Source organism: Vollenhovia emeryi, unplaced genomic scaffold, assembly GCF_000949405.1.
Source record: "Vollenhovia emeryi isolate VEMERY1.0 unplaced genomic scaffold, V.emery_V1.0 DF939127.1, whole genome shotgun sequence".
Lineage (NCBI taxonomy): Eukaryota > Metazoa > Arthropoda > Insecta > Hymenoptera > Formicidae > Vollenhovia > Vollenhovia emeryi.
Window position 1 is genome coordinate 514,869 of NW_011967239.1, and position 15,946 is coordinate 530,814.

The 15,946-nt window shown below is 45.2% G+C and overlaps 1 protein-coding gene across 2 annotated transcripts in view; it reads left to right on the plus strand.

Annotated features, from left to right (window-relative positions):
- The window catches only part of LOC105568749 (heat shock protein DDB_G0288861-like), a 75,898-nt gene that overhangs the window by 17,594 nt on the left and 42,358 nt on the right, over positions 1-15,946 (plus strand). Inside the window, exon 2 of one of the 2 annotated variants that reach the window (XM_012024648.1) lies at positions 13,619-13,669. Coding sequence is in view for 1 of the 2 variants with exons in the window: in XM_012024644.1 (XP_011880034.1) it covers positions 13,598-13,669 (72 nt within the window). In the remaining variant the exon portion in view is untranslated. Of the gene's footprint in view, positions 1-13,582; positions 13,670-15,946 lie in introns of those variants that run through there. The other variant, XM_012024644.1, reaches the window with a different exon arrangement.

The window sequence follows — 15,946 nt, forward strand, 5'->3', positions numbered from 1 at the left end:
GTCTTTTTCGCTATCCGACTTTCTCTATATCTTTATTAACTTGATTTTACGATATGAATAGCTTTTGATCTCCGACATTTACTTTCCAACGCATAACGGATAGAAAATTACTGCGCGATCCGTGAACGATTGGTACCCTTTGCAATCTACCGCTGCGACGATTTATTACTCGGATCAGACGACAAATTATTTTCCAAGGATGTCGCTTTCCTTTTTCAAATCTCGCGGGAGGTGTTTCCCGTCGGCGCGTAAATTCGCTGTGCGACTCAGGCGGATTTCCCGCGAGCATCGATATCTTGTTGCCGTGTATAAAGTGAAGGAACGGGGTCCTCGAGAAGCAAGACCAGCCGGCCTCTATCATGACCCCTTTTTCCGGAAGACGTTGCTCTTTTTCTCGTTCTTTTTCTTCCCCTGAATCGTCACTCGGGCTACGTGAATTCTGACGCGTCCGATCGTTAAATTGTAAGAAGGAACGGGTTTTGTCGGGATCGTAGGAGAGGAAGCCCGACGAGCCATGGGCTTCCATTACCGTTGTAAGACTATGGCTCAGGGCCGTATTACGCAAGAGAGCCGGTCCGACGAACCTGATCGTCACGATCCCTCCGTAGATCTCCCCGTCGTTCCCCACCGAGCGTTATCCGACCGGATTCTCTCTCCTTCGATCGCGAGGCTCGTTCGAGGGCTCGCCTGGATCCGTCGAAAAATATCTGAATAAAACGCTCGCGCGCACGTGTGCGGTCGGCGCCGTAAAATTCGTGCGAGATCAAAGCCAGATTCGCGTAAGGAAAATAAAGTAACACGTATTATCTTAGCACTCGACACGGAGAGAATTTTTTTTCTTAAAACTTACCCTGAAAATCGTGTAATCCTGGGACAACGTGGCATTTTGAACAACTGTATGAGAAAGTTTTTTGAAATTTTACCACGCATTCTACCGGTACAATGTGCATCAAGTATAATTTCTAGCGGAATCTATGGTAAAATTTCAAAAACTCTCATGTTCTTCTCTCATGTTTACCACACTTTCTGATTATAATGTTCACCTCGTCGTTAACGCGGCGTCATTGTCTTTTAACGCTATTGTTACGGATTCCTCTGTCGAGTTGTGGTGAGTCTCCAAATTTCCGTTTTCTTTTTCTTTCTTCAAACTTAATTCAAATACTACAATTAATTTACATTATTTCTCGCGTATTTTATCTCTAATTTTTCTTTTGGTTTGACAACCCCTAACGGTTTTTTTCCTTTTTTCCGTTTTCCGTTTTAGTTATTCGGTTTCTCTTTATGTCTGAGACTATATGGGGACTCACTGATACTAGCATGGAAAGAGAGATGACTCTCTGATGTCATATGGTGTTTTAATTTCCTAAGATTTTGCCTTTTCCTTTTTCGGTTTAAACGAGATAATTATAATTGTTTGGGTTTTTTCTATGACCTTATTGTATTTTCATCGAAGAAGACGCGAGGAAGGGCCGAAACATTTGTTTCTTATTCTAGATATCTTCAAAATGCCACGTTGTCTCACGATCACACGATTTTCAGGATAAATTTTTTACGAAAGAAATTCTCTCCGTGAATAAAAAAAGATTCCGTTCGGTTCAAAGCAGTAGAATTCTTAAGGCAGAATGGCCTTGTACTTTCAAGACAACGTTTTATGTTCTAAAGGCTTGTGTCCACGATGCTAGAAGTTGGTCCAAGTTCTAGCATCGTGGACAGTAACCGTCTTGTGTTTCAAGTCATAAATAAGCATACGAAGACAACGTTTGCAAAGAATAAACGTATATATGTGAACACACGAAATTAATAATTTACTGCACGACTATTAAGATGAATATTTTATAAACATTGTCCTGAAGTTACAAGCCGGCCATTCTGCTAAGGGCCTTACTTTCGCGAGTCTCATACGTAAAGTATATCTTCGATATATTCTAATATTTTTGTGAAACGAAGTCAGATTGAAGCGATTCTCACGTAGGCTCTACACCCACAGAAAAAATTTTCTGATCCAATGCTATTACACTCCAATGTATCATAAAATAGGATCGATGTAACGCCAATCATATTTATTTCAGAGAAAGGAATATTTTAATCTTAAATGAAAAATTCTAAAATCTAGAATAAAATGATCGAATATCGCGGTGCCAACTTGGCGCGTTGAAAGATGGAGGGAAAATTTATTCTAAACGCACGAACAATGACAAGTTACTCTTGTCTCGATATAGTAAGTCAAGCTTTTTTAATTCGACAGGGGAGAATAAAAATTATTGATTTTACTTTGACATTGTCTTATTTTTATACTAAATGAGGTTGTGAGAAATAGAAATGCGCCAAGAATATTTTTCGTCCCGGTAACAGAAATCCTTTCTGAGGGTGCACGTCTCTCTCCCCGGGTAGGCCCGAAATACGAAATTTCTCGCTCGCTCGATCGCATTTAAGTCAAGACGCTCGCGGCGACGTAGTCATTTGTCGCCGTTATCAGCGACGATAATTACGCGTGTACGAGCGTCGAGAAATTGGGCGGTGGCAGCGAGACCGACGTCCCCGCGGTCCGCGCGATTCCCCGAAACGCCGGGTTGACTCAGCGTTGACTCGCGCGTGAAAGTGGGGCGAATTATCGCCGTCGAAGGGAAACGAGATAACCGAGAGGGAAAAATGCATGAGGGTGGTAAAAGCCTCGAATGCACGTATCAGCCGGCTGGCTGCTCCGGGCTTCCCGGACATCGCTCGGCGCGTGTACGTGGCCGCGCCGCACGCTGCACGCCCACATTCCGACGGGTTCTGAGGCGGATCTTTTTCGTTTTCCTTTCCCGTCTCTGTGCAGCGCGTACGATATTTACCGGCATAGCGCACCCCGCGTGGTGTTCCTCGGCGGAACACGTCCGCCTGAGCATCTCCTTTTTTTTCCCCCGCGTGCGTCGAGGTGAGCAACATGCGAGACAACATAAAAAATGCGAGCTTGATTAATCCGCGGGTGCGTCCCGACGCGTAGAAAGCCTGTTGAGCGGCGGCGCTTGAGCTGTAAATTGACGTTCGGACTGACAGTTAATTCAGCGGATTATTAGAGCTTTACGAAACGATTCGCAAAATCGATGCGACGGGCGAAAGTCTTCGTTTTCGCATTTGTTTGTCTCTTGCATCAATTTTTCCCCCCTGTCCCACTCGGACTTTCCTTCACTCCAGTATTGCATCCCCTTTCGTCGAGGGGGAAACCGCTGACCAAAGTCTTGTACACACCAATGCCCACTAATGCCCAGTGAGCATTACTTTATCTTATTATGTCATTTTATCTTATTTTATTATCTTTATAATGCCTCAGCAAGGTCTAATGCCCAAACTAATGCCCCAAAAAATGCCTAGTAATGCCCAGTGATGCCGCAAATCTGTACCACAATGCCCTCAGCGGTTTCCCCCCCTCGCCTTTCGTTTTTTTCCCGTCCGTACGACCTTTGCGTTAATTGTGATTTGAAAGTTTATGCGATAATGCAACCGAGCAAAAAAAAAGATAGATCGCCTTAAACGTAAAAATCGGGGAAAATAACGAAGCCACTGACTGGTTAATTATCCCCGACTTGACGTCGGGAGACCGTAATTCCGATCATGACTCGCTAATCTCGGAGGTAATCTCGTACGGCTTTACCGAGCGTAATGTCGAAGTGTCATGCGTCTCGAAAGGCAGGCGTGTCGTGGCTCGGAAAGGAGGTCGACGTATTATCGATCGGCGGTGCGACGATCGTTATCAAACTCCGATACCGGCTGGATCTGCAAATGTGACGCCGTTAACTTCGCGGTCGGCGCTAAACAGCCGGTTTGGCGGTTCGTATAGGCGCTTTACAATGGACAGGCGTTGTAAATTAATTGACAGAGGCGGCTCTACCATCGTCGTGAAGAGAGCCGGTCGTGCGCTATCGATTGCCGTGCAACTGCAAAGGACGTCGACCTCGAAACTCTACTGACGAAGAGCCTAGAGTCCGGAGAAACGATCGATAGTCGTTCCGAGCGTCTACCTTTCGAGCGTTGGCGTTCATTTCTACGTCCGACGCCGATAATCGTCGTCCGCGGGCCCCGCGAATACCAAAGTCGCCGAGATCCTCCGTGCCGCGTAAAGAACCTCGAATGCTGAACCCTGTCTTCCGCGCGTTAAAAAGAAAACGCGGGTAATTCAATTTTGCGTTCGTAGTTGAACACTGAAACTTACAGAACTGAAATTCCTCGGTTGATTTAACAGAAACAACGCGGGCGCAACGACGCTTGATAAGTTTCCGATAAAAGAACTGCGATTTATTAAATATATACGTAATTTATTTAACCGCGATTGCTTATGGATTAACAACAGCGATAAATTAACAGTAAACGCCGTAGCTTTCCAATAAATTAAATGAAACTGCGACATATATGAATTTTTTTAAATGCCCCGTGACACGACGTTATTAATGTCCTATTAGCGCGCCGATGCGTTATCGCCGTCGTGAATTAATACGATCTTATCTGCCCTCCCGGTTCCGTTCCGAAACGAGACCGCGCGGAATGTCGCCCCCTCGGGACACGTCGTGGTGTACGACTCTCGTACGGAAGCCCGCGCGCGGCGCATTTGCGCGTGCAGCCGCGGATGCTGGCTCCGGCTCGGTAACGTCCTTTTGCACGGGCCGAAGATAGCCCGCCGCGAGTACCAGCACGATTAATGACTTCCTTATGTTTACGTTCGTGCATATTCGCGCGCCCCGACTACCCGACGACGACTCAAGCCGAGGACCGTCGATGTACCTACGACACATTCGCGACGCGTTCAAATATATAATAGAATCTATTCTGAGCCATTCTAGCAAGAGAACTCCGACTCAATAATAGAATCGAGGGATCCATACGCACGATGAGAGAGACAGAGAGAGAGAGGGAATTTATTTTAATAATGTCACTTCGAATTAGCTTCATTGATTACGGTCCATGATAGTTGACGCCGTGATCATTCACACACCTTTCCTTGCCTCGAGTTAATGAACGCGGAATGCGGCTTGCCGAGGGAGGACAGCACTAGCGTCACTTTGTCAGCAACTGTTACTTATTATTGAATGATGATTTTTTAAGTCGTTGGGGAGTCCTCAATTGTTACATTAGGTCTTCCAGCGTGTCGCCCGCGTCGTTGGTCCTAAGCGAATTTTATCCTTCACGAGCGCAAGTGATAAATCGCGATCGTACGGTCCAGATGTAATTTACCGTATCTCGCGCGATGATATTATTCAATAAGCGCGCACCCCCGCCTCCCCCCATCCACATCGTACGCGTTTCGAAAGCGCGGTGCCCATCCTAGTGTACCAATTACTCCCTACTTGGTGCGCAGACGGTAGAAAGGTGTTCTCGCCGGAGTCATAGGTTGCCGTTTTACATGGCGATCCGTAATGATCGCGGGCTCTCTCGAATACTCTCGGAAGGAGGTGGAGAAGAAGGAGGACGATAGCGAGACCCGCGCGCGCATTATCCAATCGTCGGGAGGTTGCTCTCGCGGACGGCGTTTACAGCGGCGGCGACTCCAAGTCGTGACCGATCCTCCGGTGGGAATCCGCCCTGAGATCAACTCTCATACGCTTCGAGAGAAGCTGTTCCGCGTCCGTCTCTCCCTTCCCCCCCCTCTCTCTCTCTTCCCCCCGCCCGCGCTTTTTCCTATTCCCTCCTGCTTCGCGCCGCACCTTCTCTCTTTCTTGCTGCGTCTCCCTCACCTTACCGATTCCCAGACAGTCTGCTAATGGTACATACATATCGGCTCGACGCACACAATTGAGCGCGAAAGAGACGATCCCCTGCAATCGGATCGCCCGCTCGCTCTTGTATACTCGCGTGCGGCACGGAACCGCCTCGATTGCCGTCCCGAACACTCGATCCAACTGTTTGGATTTCAACGGTAAGAACACTAATTCGAGGCGGGGGAAACACGAGAATGAGAGGGAGACAATTAGCGGATGTCGTCTTTGCATTATTCAATGTGTTGTTCCACTTTAATGATAACCATAGTAAAGCTCGTTCTTTGCGGATCAACAATTCAATCGCTTCCATCGAGATTTTGCGAAATTCCGCCTTTGCGCTATCTAATTTTTTATTTCACTTTTAATCGAAATAAAATTACGCACATTCCTGTCCGCATGGTAAGTCAGCTGTTGCGATCTCCAGGCTCGTTTACGTAACCAAGAGAATCCACGTGGACGCCCAATTCTCCGAGAAATTCCAAAACGGAGAGCAAGAAATTCCTTTCCCCTGTTCTAATCCATCCGCGCTATTTCTTCCTGAGTGTTCGGATAACATTCAACCGATTCTTTCGACGTTTGAGAGCTTAAAAATAACCCGGGATCGTGCCGGTGAGAAGTAGAGACAATAGTCAACGCGCGTTTGAGAGGTCAACGCAATCGATTTAATTGCGCAAATAGAAATGGAGTTCCAAGTGTGTAATCTTGATAGGATAGATGTTTCTGTGAAGCAAATTCTAGAGTCACGATACATTTGGTACAAGATACTCGGCTATTTCAACAAGGGGGATTTGTATGACTTAATTTGTTGCAAAACGATGCCGTTAATTTTATACAAGCGTTCTATTTTATGATTGCCGGGGTCAGAACCTGATTATAAGTACAAGATATCCGGGAGTTTTCGGAGTTACTTACGAAATAACGGAGCACTAATTACGTCGAGCCGGTCACATGCGACAAAAGTCCTGACATGCGATCTTTCGTGCTGCCGGAACATTTCCGCGAGCAATCACATCGAACGTCAATTATACGTACGATGCATTGTACCGGCGCCAAATGATTCCGCGTCCGTGACGCAATTGCGCCTCGCACAGAATTGGCGATTAAGGTGCGTCCTTCCGTAAAACGGTAACAATTGTTTCGTTAAGCCTTGAAATAGGCGAGAGGTCGAGCCTTATACACCATAGAGAAATAGATGTTACGATTTTATATATTATTTAAATTTTTCCATCGTTAATTTATCTTTCCTAAAATATGTACACGCGACGAATCGACGAGTACAACATAATCTCGTCGCAAATCGCAAAATCGCAAAAAAAATTTGCGATAGTTTGGTTGTAAATGTAATCCATACGAGTTTTTTTTTTCTTATCTAAATATGAAAGATCAGTTAATTGAACGTTTCCTAACTTAATCGCTTAAATCTCATCGCGTCGCACCCTTCGAAAGTTCTCGGTAAACAAATTTGGAAGTCTCATCAATTGCCACCCAGTGTTAGAGAGGACATGGGGAGGCTTTCGACGCCGCGGGCAATCCTAGGCGGTTCAGCGGTGGAATTGGCGGCTCGTCGAAAGCAATTAACGTGCCAATTAGCCGAGCGGTACGTGGTCGTTTGCGGCGATTAATCCGAATTCGTCGTCGACGGCGGAAGTTACGTCGATCGTCGAGTCTCGCCATCGTCCTCCTGCATTTCCTCTTTGACGGATCTCGAAGGTACGCCGTGGTAACGGGCGAAACGCGTTGCAATTGAGGCGTCTTCACGTTGCAGTTCGCCCGTGAAATTAATCAAAGCGGTGTTCGAAAGTTTTTACTTTAAAATATAATAGATATTACAAGTTGAAACACAGCTTCTTGTTGATCCAACTGGCAGTATAATTAATTAAATGCTACATTGGTTGCGACGTTTCGACCCAAGTATCAGGCCCTTATCAAGTAACCGAACTCGTGCATGGAAGTTCGCGGAGCATAAATTATAGCAGACTCACAAAAGTCATTGTCAACGCAGGAAATCGTCAGGAAAATTATTTTAACTTAAGCGAGCACGATCGAGCATCACAAGAGTCCGAACTGAATCATAGTTGGATCGACAAGAAGCTTTGTTTCGATTTTTATTCATCACTGGTGACTTTAAGTATACTCCTCTATTTTGGTTAGATATTACAAGATTTTTACAAAACAAAGCTACGCGTAGAGAGCGCGGAATAAATTGAAATTTGCGTTTTCGATTGTCGGGCCTGTATCTCACGTCTGATAATAATTTTCGCGCGTTACGTGAAATATTTTTCCCCGATAACCGATCGCATCGCCGGAATTAAACTCGATGACTGGTCGAGAGTGCGCCTGACGGATTAAACCGCGCGTCTAATCCTCGCTATCTCCGCGATTGCATCCGCGAGATGCGCCGATGGCGTAATGAGCGCGCGCGCGAGAGCAGGATCGATTCAATTTCGCATCCGACCTGGCGGGATCTCCGCGATAATGAAAGAGGAAGCGCGGCTGATGAAGACGCGATATTAATTTCTATATTGCTTCCGCGCCGCGAGGGGCGAAACAAGTTGTCCGATGAAGGAGGGGGGAAGGGAGCGAAACGAATAAACTAGAGACCCTGTTATCAGAGACTGGCCGTAAGAGTTCGTCAGATTCCCGCGAGCGAGAGAGAAGCACAGGCTATCTCACTCTTCTACGGTCGTAGAATGGTAGAATCGTAGAAGAGCGAGATAGCCTGCGTTTCTCTCTCACTCGCGGGAATCTGACGAACTCTTACGACCAGTCTCTGATTACAGGGTCTCTAGAATAAACGACTTTGCTGTCGCTCTCGCGCGGATTACGCGAGTCTCTTATTTCGAGACGTCGTCTCTCGAAGCGAGATGATCTCTTGTACGGCCGGCGCTCATCGATTAACCGTCCTACCGGTTTTCCGGATGGTCGTACCTACGTAACGTAACGGTTCAACCGGCGACCACCGGGGGCTCGGTCGCTCGGAGGACCGGTTACTCGATTCTTAGTAATTGGACATTCAAGCTTTTGTGAAGCAGGACGGACGCCACCGGCAGGTGCGGCCGCGTGCGTTTTCCCTCTCTGCGTTCTGCACTTTTATTGTTGGTTTCATTTCACTTTATCGAACTGCTACGGTTATTATGAGCATTCGTTAAACTGGTAACTGAAATACTGTCAACGTAATAAGATAAGATTAGCCCGTAAGTTTTATTATTTCCATTGGTGAGGACAAAGTTTCGCTTTCGAAGATATCGCGCGATTAATGGTCGTTGCAGTTTGATGAATCATGCTCCTACGATAGCATTCCGAGGTTACAGTCGCTCTCTTCTTTCACCGTCGTGTCCCAAGAATGATGACCCTGAAATAAACGAGCGAGCCCGCTAGCCCGTGACGCAAATCTAATTTTCGTTGATTGACGCAAAACGAGTGGGTCGTGATATATCGCGATTGGCTCGTCCGATTAAAATGTGGGGCCGAGCCCGCGGCCCAACCGTCTGTGACAAATCAGTTTTCGTACGGCAGAGGGAGAGACAGATCGTGTCGTCCCGTCCGACGGAAAGCCAATTTTTTTGCGGGAGCTGCGGCGCAACCGGTGTCATTCGCCGGCTCAAAGGTGGCGTCTGTCCTCCGAAGGACGAGTTGAACATAACGTATGGCTGTTCCAGTTTCGAGGTATCGACGTGAAAGACCGCGCTTGTCCCTAAGAGAGACAACACGCCGTGCACGGCCGTGTGGAAACAAACGCTTTGTACCATGGTGTAAAGATACCAGGTGAAGCGATCTGGTGGACGCGCAGTGTCAACCAATCAGAAGTGGCCCAAACTACCGAATTGCCCCAGTCTTCGAACTGCAAATCATCGCGGTTGAATGCAGGGAGAATCAATGAACAATTTATCCCAAAATTGGTTACATGCGCAATGTTTCGCTTTGTATCTTTACACCGTGCTTTGCACGATCTCGTCGACGATCGCGCGAGATCGCCCTGATGAGTCACTCGACTCGCGCGAGCCGCGACCGGCCAGAGATTCCGCGGATGCGCCGCTGCGTTTCGGCGAAACCGGGAGCCCGGCACTGTCGCCGCGCCCGCGTCGCGTGTTCCGCGCGTATGCGTGCGTTGCACACGCACGTGCGCGCCGATTCCCGTTCCATCCGAACGTGAAACCCCCCGGCGCGCGCGTGCCGAAGTTGCGAGCCGCTAATTCGAACGGAGAAAGGCCCTCCGTGTCGGGGCGACGGGGCAATGGACGAGGACGGACAACAGACGTGAGTCATGCAGCGTGCGTCTCACCTCCGCACCGTGTCGTCCACCAGGGACGTAGACTGCTTTTTTTTCGCGCGTAACCCGATACGATGAGTAGTGTTTGAATTTTAAACATTCTGATAAACGATTGATATCGCGACGACGTACGCTGACTGGGCGAAACTGGGATAAATGTTGAAGGGAATTTTAATCAACCGGTAACATTACGTGGAGTCTTACGGGCTCGTAATTTTTCTTTCATTTGAAAAGAAGGGAAATGAAAATAATTGCGCTCCATATTTTGCTCTGTATTTATTGCTGCATTGTAGTAAACAGCGGAGTCCTGCGGACTTCTATTCCGTTTTATTTTTTTCTTTATCTGAAAAGAAGGAAAATAATTGCTTTCCATAATTTGATCTATGTATGTAGATTTGCTGCCGGGTTATTCTATTTTTCCTCACTGATTGAGATCGGAATACAAGTTTTATTTACTGTTTTAGAAAAAAGGAAACGTAATTGAAAGTTACAAAATAAATAACACAGGTCCACTTCATAGTAAAATTTAAGATTAATAATTATATTTAATATATTTAAATATATGTTTTTATAGAACAGGCTGACGTAGTAAAACTTTTCGAGATCATATTCATTTTTCCATAAATTAAAAGAAACAGATTTCGACAAAATGTATCATTCTATATATTTTACTCGTGAGATATTTGTGTAAATCTCCAATAGCGGTAATAATAACGAACCTGTGAGTGGTTAAAAATCACTCTTGTGCACTCTCGAAGTTTTGACGCGTCGTCATTAAATGATGAATTGACTTCGTGCAAAAACACGTTCAATGAAACGCGCCGATTTGCCTCATCGGTTTGCACTCGTATTTTAGGTCATTAAACTGCGACTTATCTCGCCACCCATGCGTTATCTTTCGAGTAGGCGTTATGTACATACAATAACAAGAAGCGAGTGACAAAGGAAAAATCGTTTACGAACGGCCGATTGTTAAAAGTAAACGACAGCCCGCGATACGATTTCGTCACATTTTCCCCTGCGGTTTTCATACTCGTCGTCGAGAGGACGAAGAGCTTTCTACGGGAAATAAATGAGGGTGCGCGAAAGCTCAATGCTTCTTTTCGTGCGTCGTGCAGGGATAAACGTGTCTACCATTCACGAAAATCGCGGTCGTGATCCTCATTATAGTCGAGGGAGGGGGCGGGGGGGAAGAAAGAGAGGAAGCGCAAGACGGACAATGCAAAGAAATCTCGGAAAATCGGCGGCTCGGTCGCGCCCTGATCAAAAGAGTCTTTGAAGCGCACCGAGGAGAAACGGGGATGGGAGTAGCCGGGTTACTATTTTTCGCCACTCTTTCATCCCCTACGGGACGAAAATACACACGGCGGCGCGCGGCTCCAGAGCGGACGCCGCTGGAAATAAGACGCGGAGTAGTTCCCGAAAAAAAGAGGCAAGGGACGAGTGATACCGCGCACGTCGTCGAAACGAGAGACACACTCTAGTCTGGTGCACTACTTCCGGGCTCCTTCGTAACAAGCCCTCTTCTCCTTCTCTGTCTCTCCAGCGCGCCCCGTTTTTAAAGGGAAATTTCCACACGAGGCGCGGCAACTGCTAACAAAGCACCGAGAGAATAATTCCGCGTGCCGTAATCCCGTGAAGTTAATCAGCCCGCTGGCAATTTTCTTTTTAGCGTCGTCTAGTAATGCGAGGGAAAACAATGACGGCGGGATTGGGAAAAATGTATCGGGAAAGAACGTAAAACAATGGACACTGTTTCTGCTAGACTCGGGCATAGGAAAAAGCGGCGACGCTACACAGAGTAAAAGGTTTCTTTGGATTTAGTAATTCTATTTATTTGATTGAAATTTGTTTCATTGAAACACCGTGTGCTTGTACGAAACATTATCTGTTTGCAATCAAAATTTTGTTGTTTCATCTTCAAACAATCTATTATTTGATGGAAAAGACAATATTATTTGAAGTAATATCTTTCAATTAATAATTATATTATTTGGCCAGGCGATCGCATCAGTAGACGCAGTTTAATCATCTAATGGCCTATTCTTTATAGCCGAACATAGTATACTACTTCAGTGTTTATCTTTCTTCTTCTAATGAAGGGAAAATTCTAATGTAGGGGGAGAAAGATGTATGTAAAAACTATGTGAACCAAATTTACATATATCTACATTTTTTCACATATCTTCCATCAAACGATAATGTTGTATGAATGAAACAATAATATCGTTTAGTTGACAGTATTTCTTTAATTCAAATACATATGGTTTTCAATGAAACATACATAATTTATTCAAATATATATATTTTTTAATTAACAAATGTTTACGTGAATTGACAAATATTTGTTTGACAGCCCGTGACCGCAGCATATGGTTGAATCAAGAAATATTTTCTTGACTCAACAGTTTTTTTTCTCAGTGTATAAAAAGTGAAAAACGTATTTATTTAATTTGCAATTTATCGAAGTCTCGTTTGGTAGTGAAGGTTTTGGCTTTCTAAGAAATTTTAGTTTTTACGTCGCTTTTCCCTCCGTCCCCTCCCGCCCATTTCTCGGGAGACCCGAGGGCGCATCGCTTCGAGATAAAGTGGACCGTCAGCGGTGCTCTGTACCGCATTAATACAGTGCGGAATACCTCGAGGGCCGCGTGCGTATCGCGAGCGCGAGTGTGCGTGCATTCTGACCCGATGCGTCGTGTCGGGGCTGCCATCGCGTTCGTTCACTCTTTATAAATAGAGGCTTTAAATTCTGTCGCGAGCCGGGCGTGGCAGGACGCAAGAGGAGAGATCTACGATGATCCTAGTCGCGAGACGCATACATGCATCATTCAACGCGATCCCCTCGTTCTTACCTCTCGTCTCGGCGCGCCGCCGTTAATTCCCTTTCATCTTGTTATTTCACATAACATTCGCTTTTCTTGCCGAAATACCTCGTTACTTCTTGAGTATCACAGCGTTTCGCACGTGACTCGCAATTAGTCCGAGGAAACGTCGTCCGTCTCTCTCTCTCGTTTTTTTTACCTTTTCTGGTCAGAAATACGGATCTTTACAAATATATGTTACGGATCTTTAAAAATGTATTTTAATTACTTCCCGAGAGAATGGGAATCTTTACGCCTTTTAATGATTTAACAAATTTGTTTATTTTATTCCGCGAAAGCACATAGACTTCGTTATGCCGGACGCCGTACTAATTGAGAAATAAAACACGAGTGTTGAAAATATTTCTTCCACGGTTACTTAACTTGAAGACCTGGGCGTTTTATTCGTGAATTCGAGGCACAGCCTAAGCACGGCCGGTTCGCGAATCGAATACGTCCTCCAGTCGACTTAACGTCGAATCGAGCGGATTCGAATCGAATACGTTTGAAATTTAAGCCGAGCATAAATTCCGAGGAAAGCTCTATGTTGCCGGTATCGGTGTTGCATAAATCAGGCGGGGATTCGCGGAACGAGTAGGTAGTAAAGTTCGCGCGAAGCACGATCGGGCACACAAGTCGGATATTATTCATTGACCAGCCATGACCCCGACACTGTCGCCGTTTCTGCCTAGTTGTCTTTATTTCTCGTTGTCGCTATACTTTTAATTTTAACGATGCTTCTCTCTCTCTTACAGATATTCGTCACGTATACGAATCACGACTCAACATGCCGCGCCTTTCGTAAGGTAAGACACAGATTATTTTTCGATAAAAATAATAGACGTTTCGACCATGCGGATTGTGGTCCTTTTCAAGGAATCTATTTTTCATCACAATCAGCCGGCACAATTTTCCTAATCCTAGCAGAACTAAGGAAGGCGGCGAGATTAGAAAAAACGTCTTCTTTAACTTAATTAATTTTTATTCGATTTTTACCGTAACTCTTTCGAGATGCATAAATGCGTTAAGTTATTTAAATAATTTTAATTGTATTGTACAATTTCGACACTAACGTACAGCGTAATTTAAAAAAAATTATTTTGCTGGTTGCGTGATCTTTTCGCTTGAATTTCCCGGTTTGTAGCTTAGAACCTAGGCTCTGCTATGATTAAGAGATATATAACTTTATGGAATCGTACGCTAAATTGCCGTAATAATTGCGTCTTCCTGACGCAAACATTTGTCGGTTTATCGGGCGATCATCGAGCGAGATTTACGGCCGAGCATTTAGCGAAGGCTTGGCAACATGTTTTCCAATTAACGGGAACAAAGGTGCGCGGCAGATTTTGCAAAGAAGTTCGCATTGTTCTATTCCGAAATGCACGCGAAACGCATGAGAGCGGTGCTATTTCGCATTCCATTGCTTCTAGATGCCAACGCGATGAGAGACAAAGAGAGAGAAATAGAGAGTGGATCGATGGCTCGTCGTCGCGGATGGTCGCCCGACTGTAATTGTTCCGGGAAACCGGAAGCGCATAATTACGTATCGTATGGAAAATTGCGCGCCGTTCGACGGCTTTTGCATGCATTCCGGGATGCGTGTGCCGCCCAGCTTTTGCAGCAATTCCAGCCGTGTCCATGTCGCACTGACAATTGAAAGTGCGCAAACATTTTCACGTTTACGAGATAACGAAATATCGTTAGTTAGCTCGCGATTTAACGTTTATAGCCGCGATGTTTGACACGAGGGTGTGGAATTTTCTAGCGTAAGATAAAAATTAATTGTTTTCTAAAATAAACGTAACACGGAAAGGTTAAACGCACCTTTATATCTACGTGAAAACTCCAACCTTTGTATCTATACGTAAGAATCAAGCACTCCCTTCTCATATCTCCAAATAAATAAACAATATCTTATCGGTACGTTCTTCTCCGAGATCATCACCTTATGAATAGAAATTAAAAAACTCGGTAATTATACAAATTTAAATTTACTGGCAATACTTTTACAACACCACAGTTTTAACTTGCGTAATAAATTTGGGAATAAAAATTGCCGTATATGTCACTGACTGACAAATCGGGCAGCGCTCGACAAGTTTGATCAAACGAGTTAACATTAGAAAAGACGTTTAATGAGATTGAAAGGTGATTTAACGAGCGTGAAAGGTGGATATGACGTATTAGCGAGTCTGCGCGCGCACTTGTTGCAAAGCCGGCCGACGATCTTTGAAATGGGACACGATATTCGCCCCAACTCGTGCGAACTTTTCCCCGTAAAAGGTCTTGACGGTTCCTCGAAATTGCACCGGCTGCCTTCCCGAGCGCGACATTTGCGAAATACGGCACCGTAAAAGGCGCAAAATTCGATATTAATTCCGGGTAAGCGCACGTTACTCCACAGGCCGTGTCAAGGCTGCGGGCTGCTGCTATCGATAAAACTATTTCGTGAGCAACGACGCTATCAATTCTCACCGAGACGGTTGTATTCCGAAATCGCGATAATCCGAAATCCAATAGTCTTCACCCTACATTTAACATCAAGCCGATTCAAGTGCCGTTTAACTTTAATGTTAACACGATACATTTAACCACAATACCTACACTGGTAGAAAAATATGTATGGTAGTATTTGATACTATAATTGCATAGTAAAATAATTGTGGTCAGGAATATCATTTTTATAGTAATTATTACTATAATATTAGCAATAGCAACCATATATGGTATATGCGAGGGTGAGTCAAAAATTATCTGCACTTTTCGTTCTACAATTTATTTACACAAAAATAGGGGTTCAATGTGTACACCATTTTTCAACATAGTCTCCTCCCTTGGCAATGCACTTGGTCTAGCCGTCCACAAGCTTGCGTATTCCTTCCGAGAAGAAGGTTTTCGATTGGTTGCAAAGCCACTTTTGCACCGCTTCCTGCAGCCTAGATCTTGCTCCCTTCGACTTTCATCTGTTTGGGCCGCTCAAGGATGCTTTGCGAGGTCGCTAATTTTCTACAGACGTAGACGTGCAGGAAGCGGTGCAAAAGTGGCTTTGCAACCAATCGAAAACCTTCTTCTCGGAAGGAATA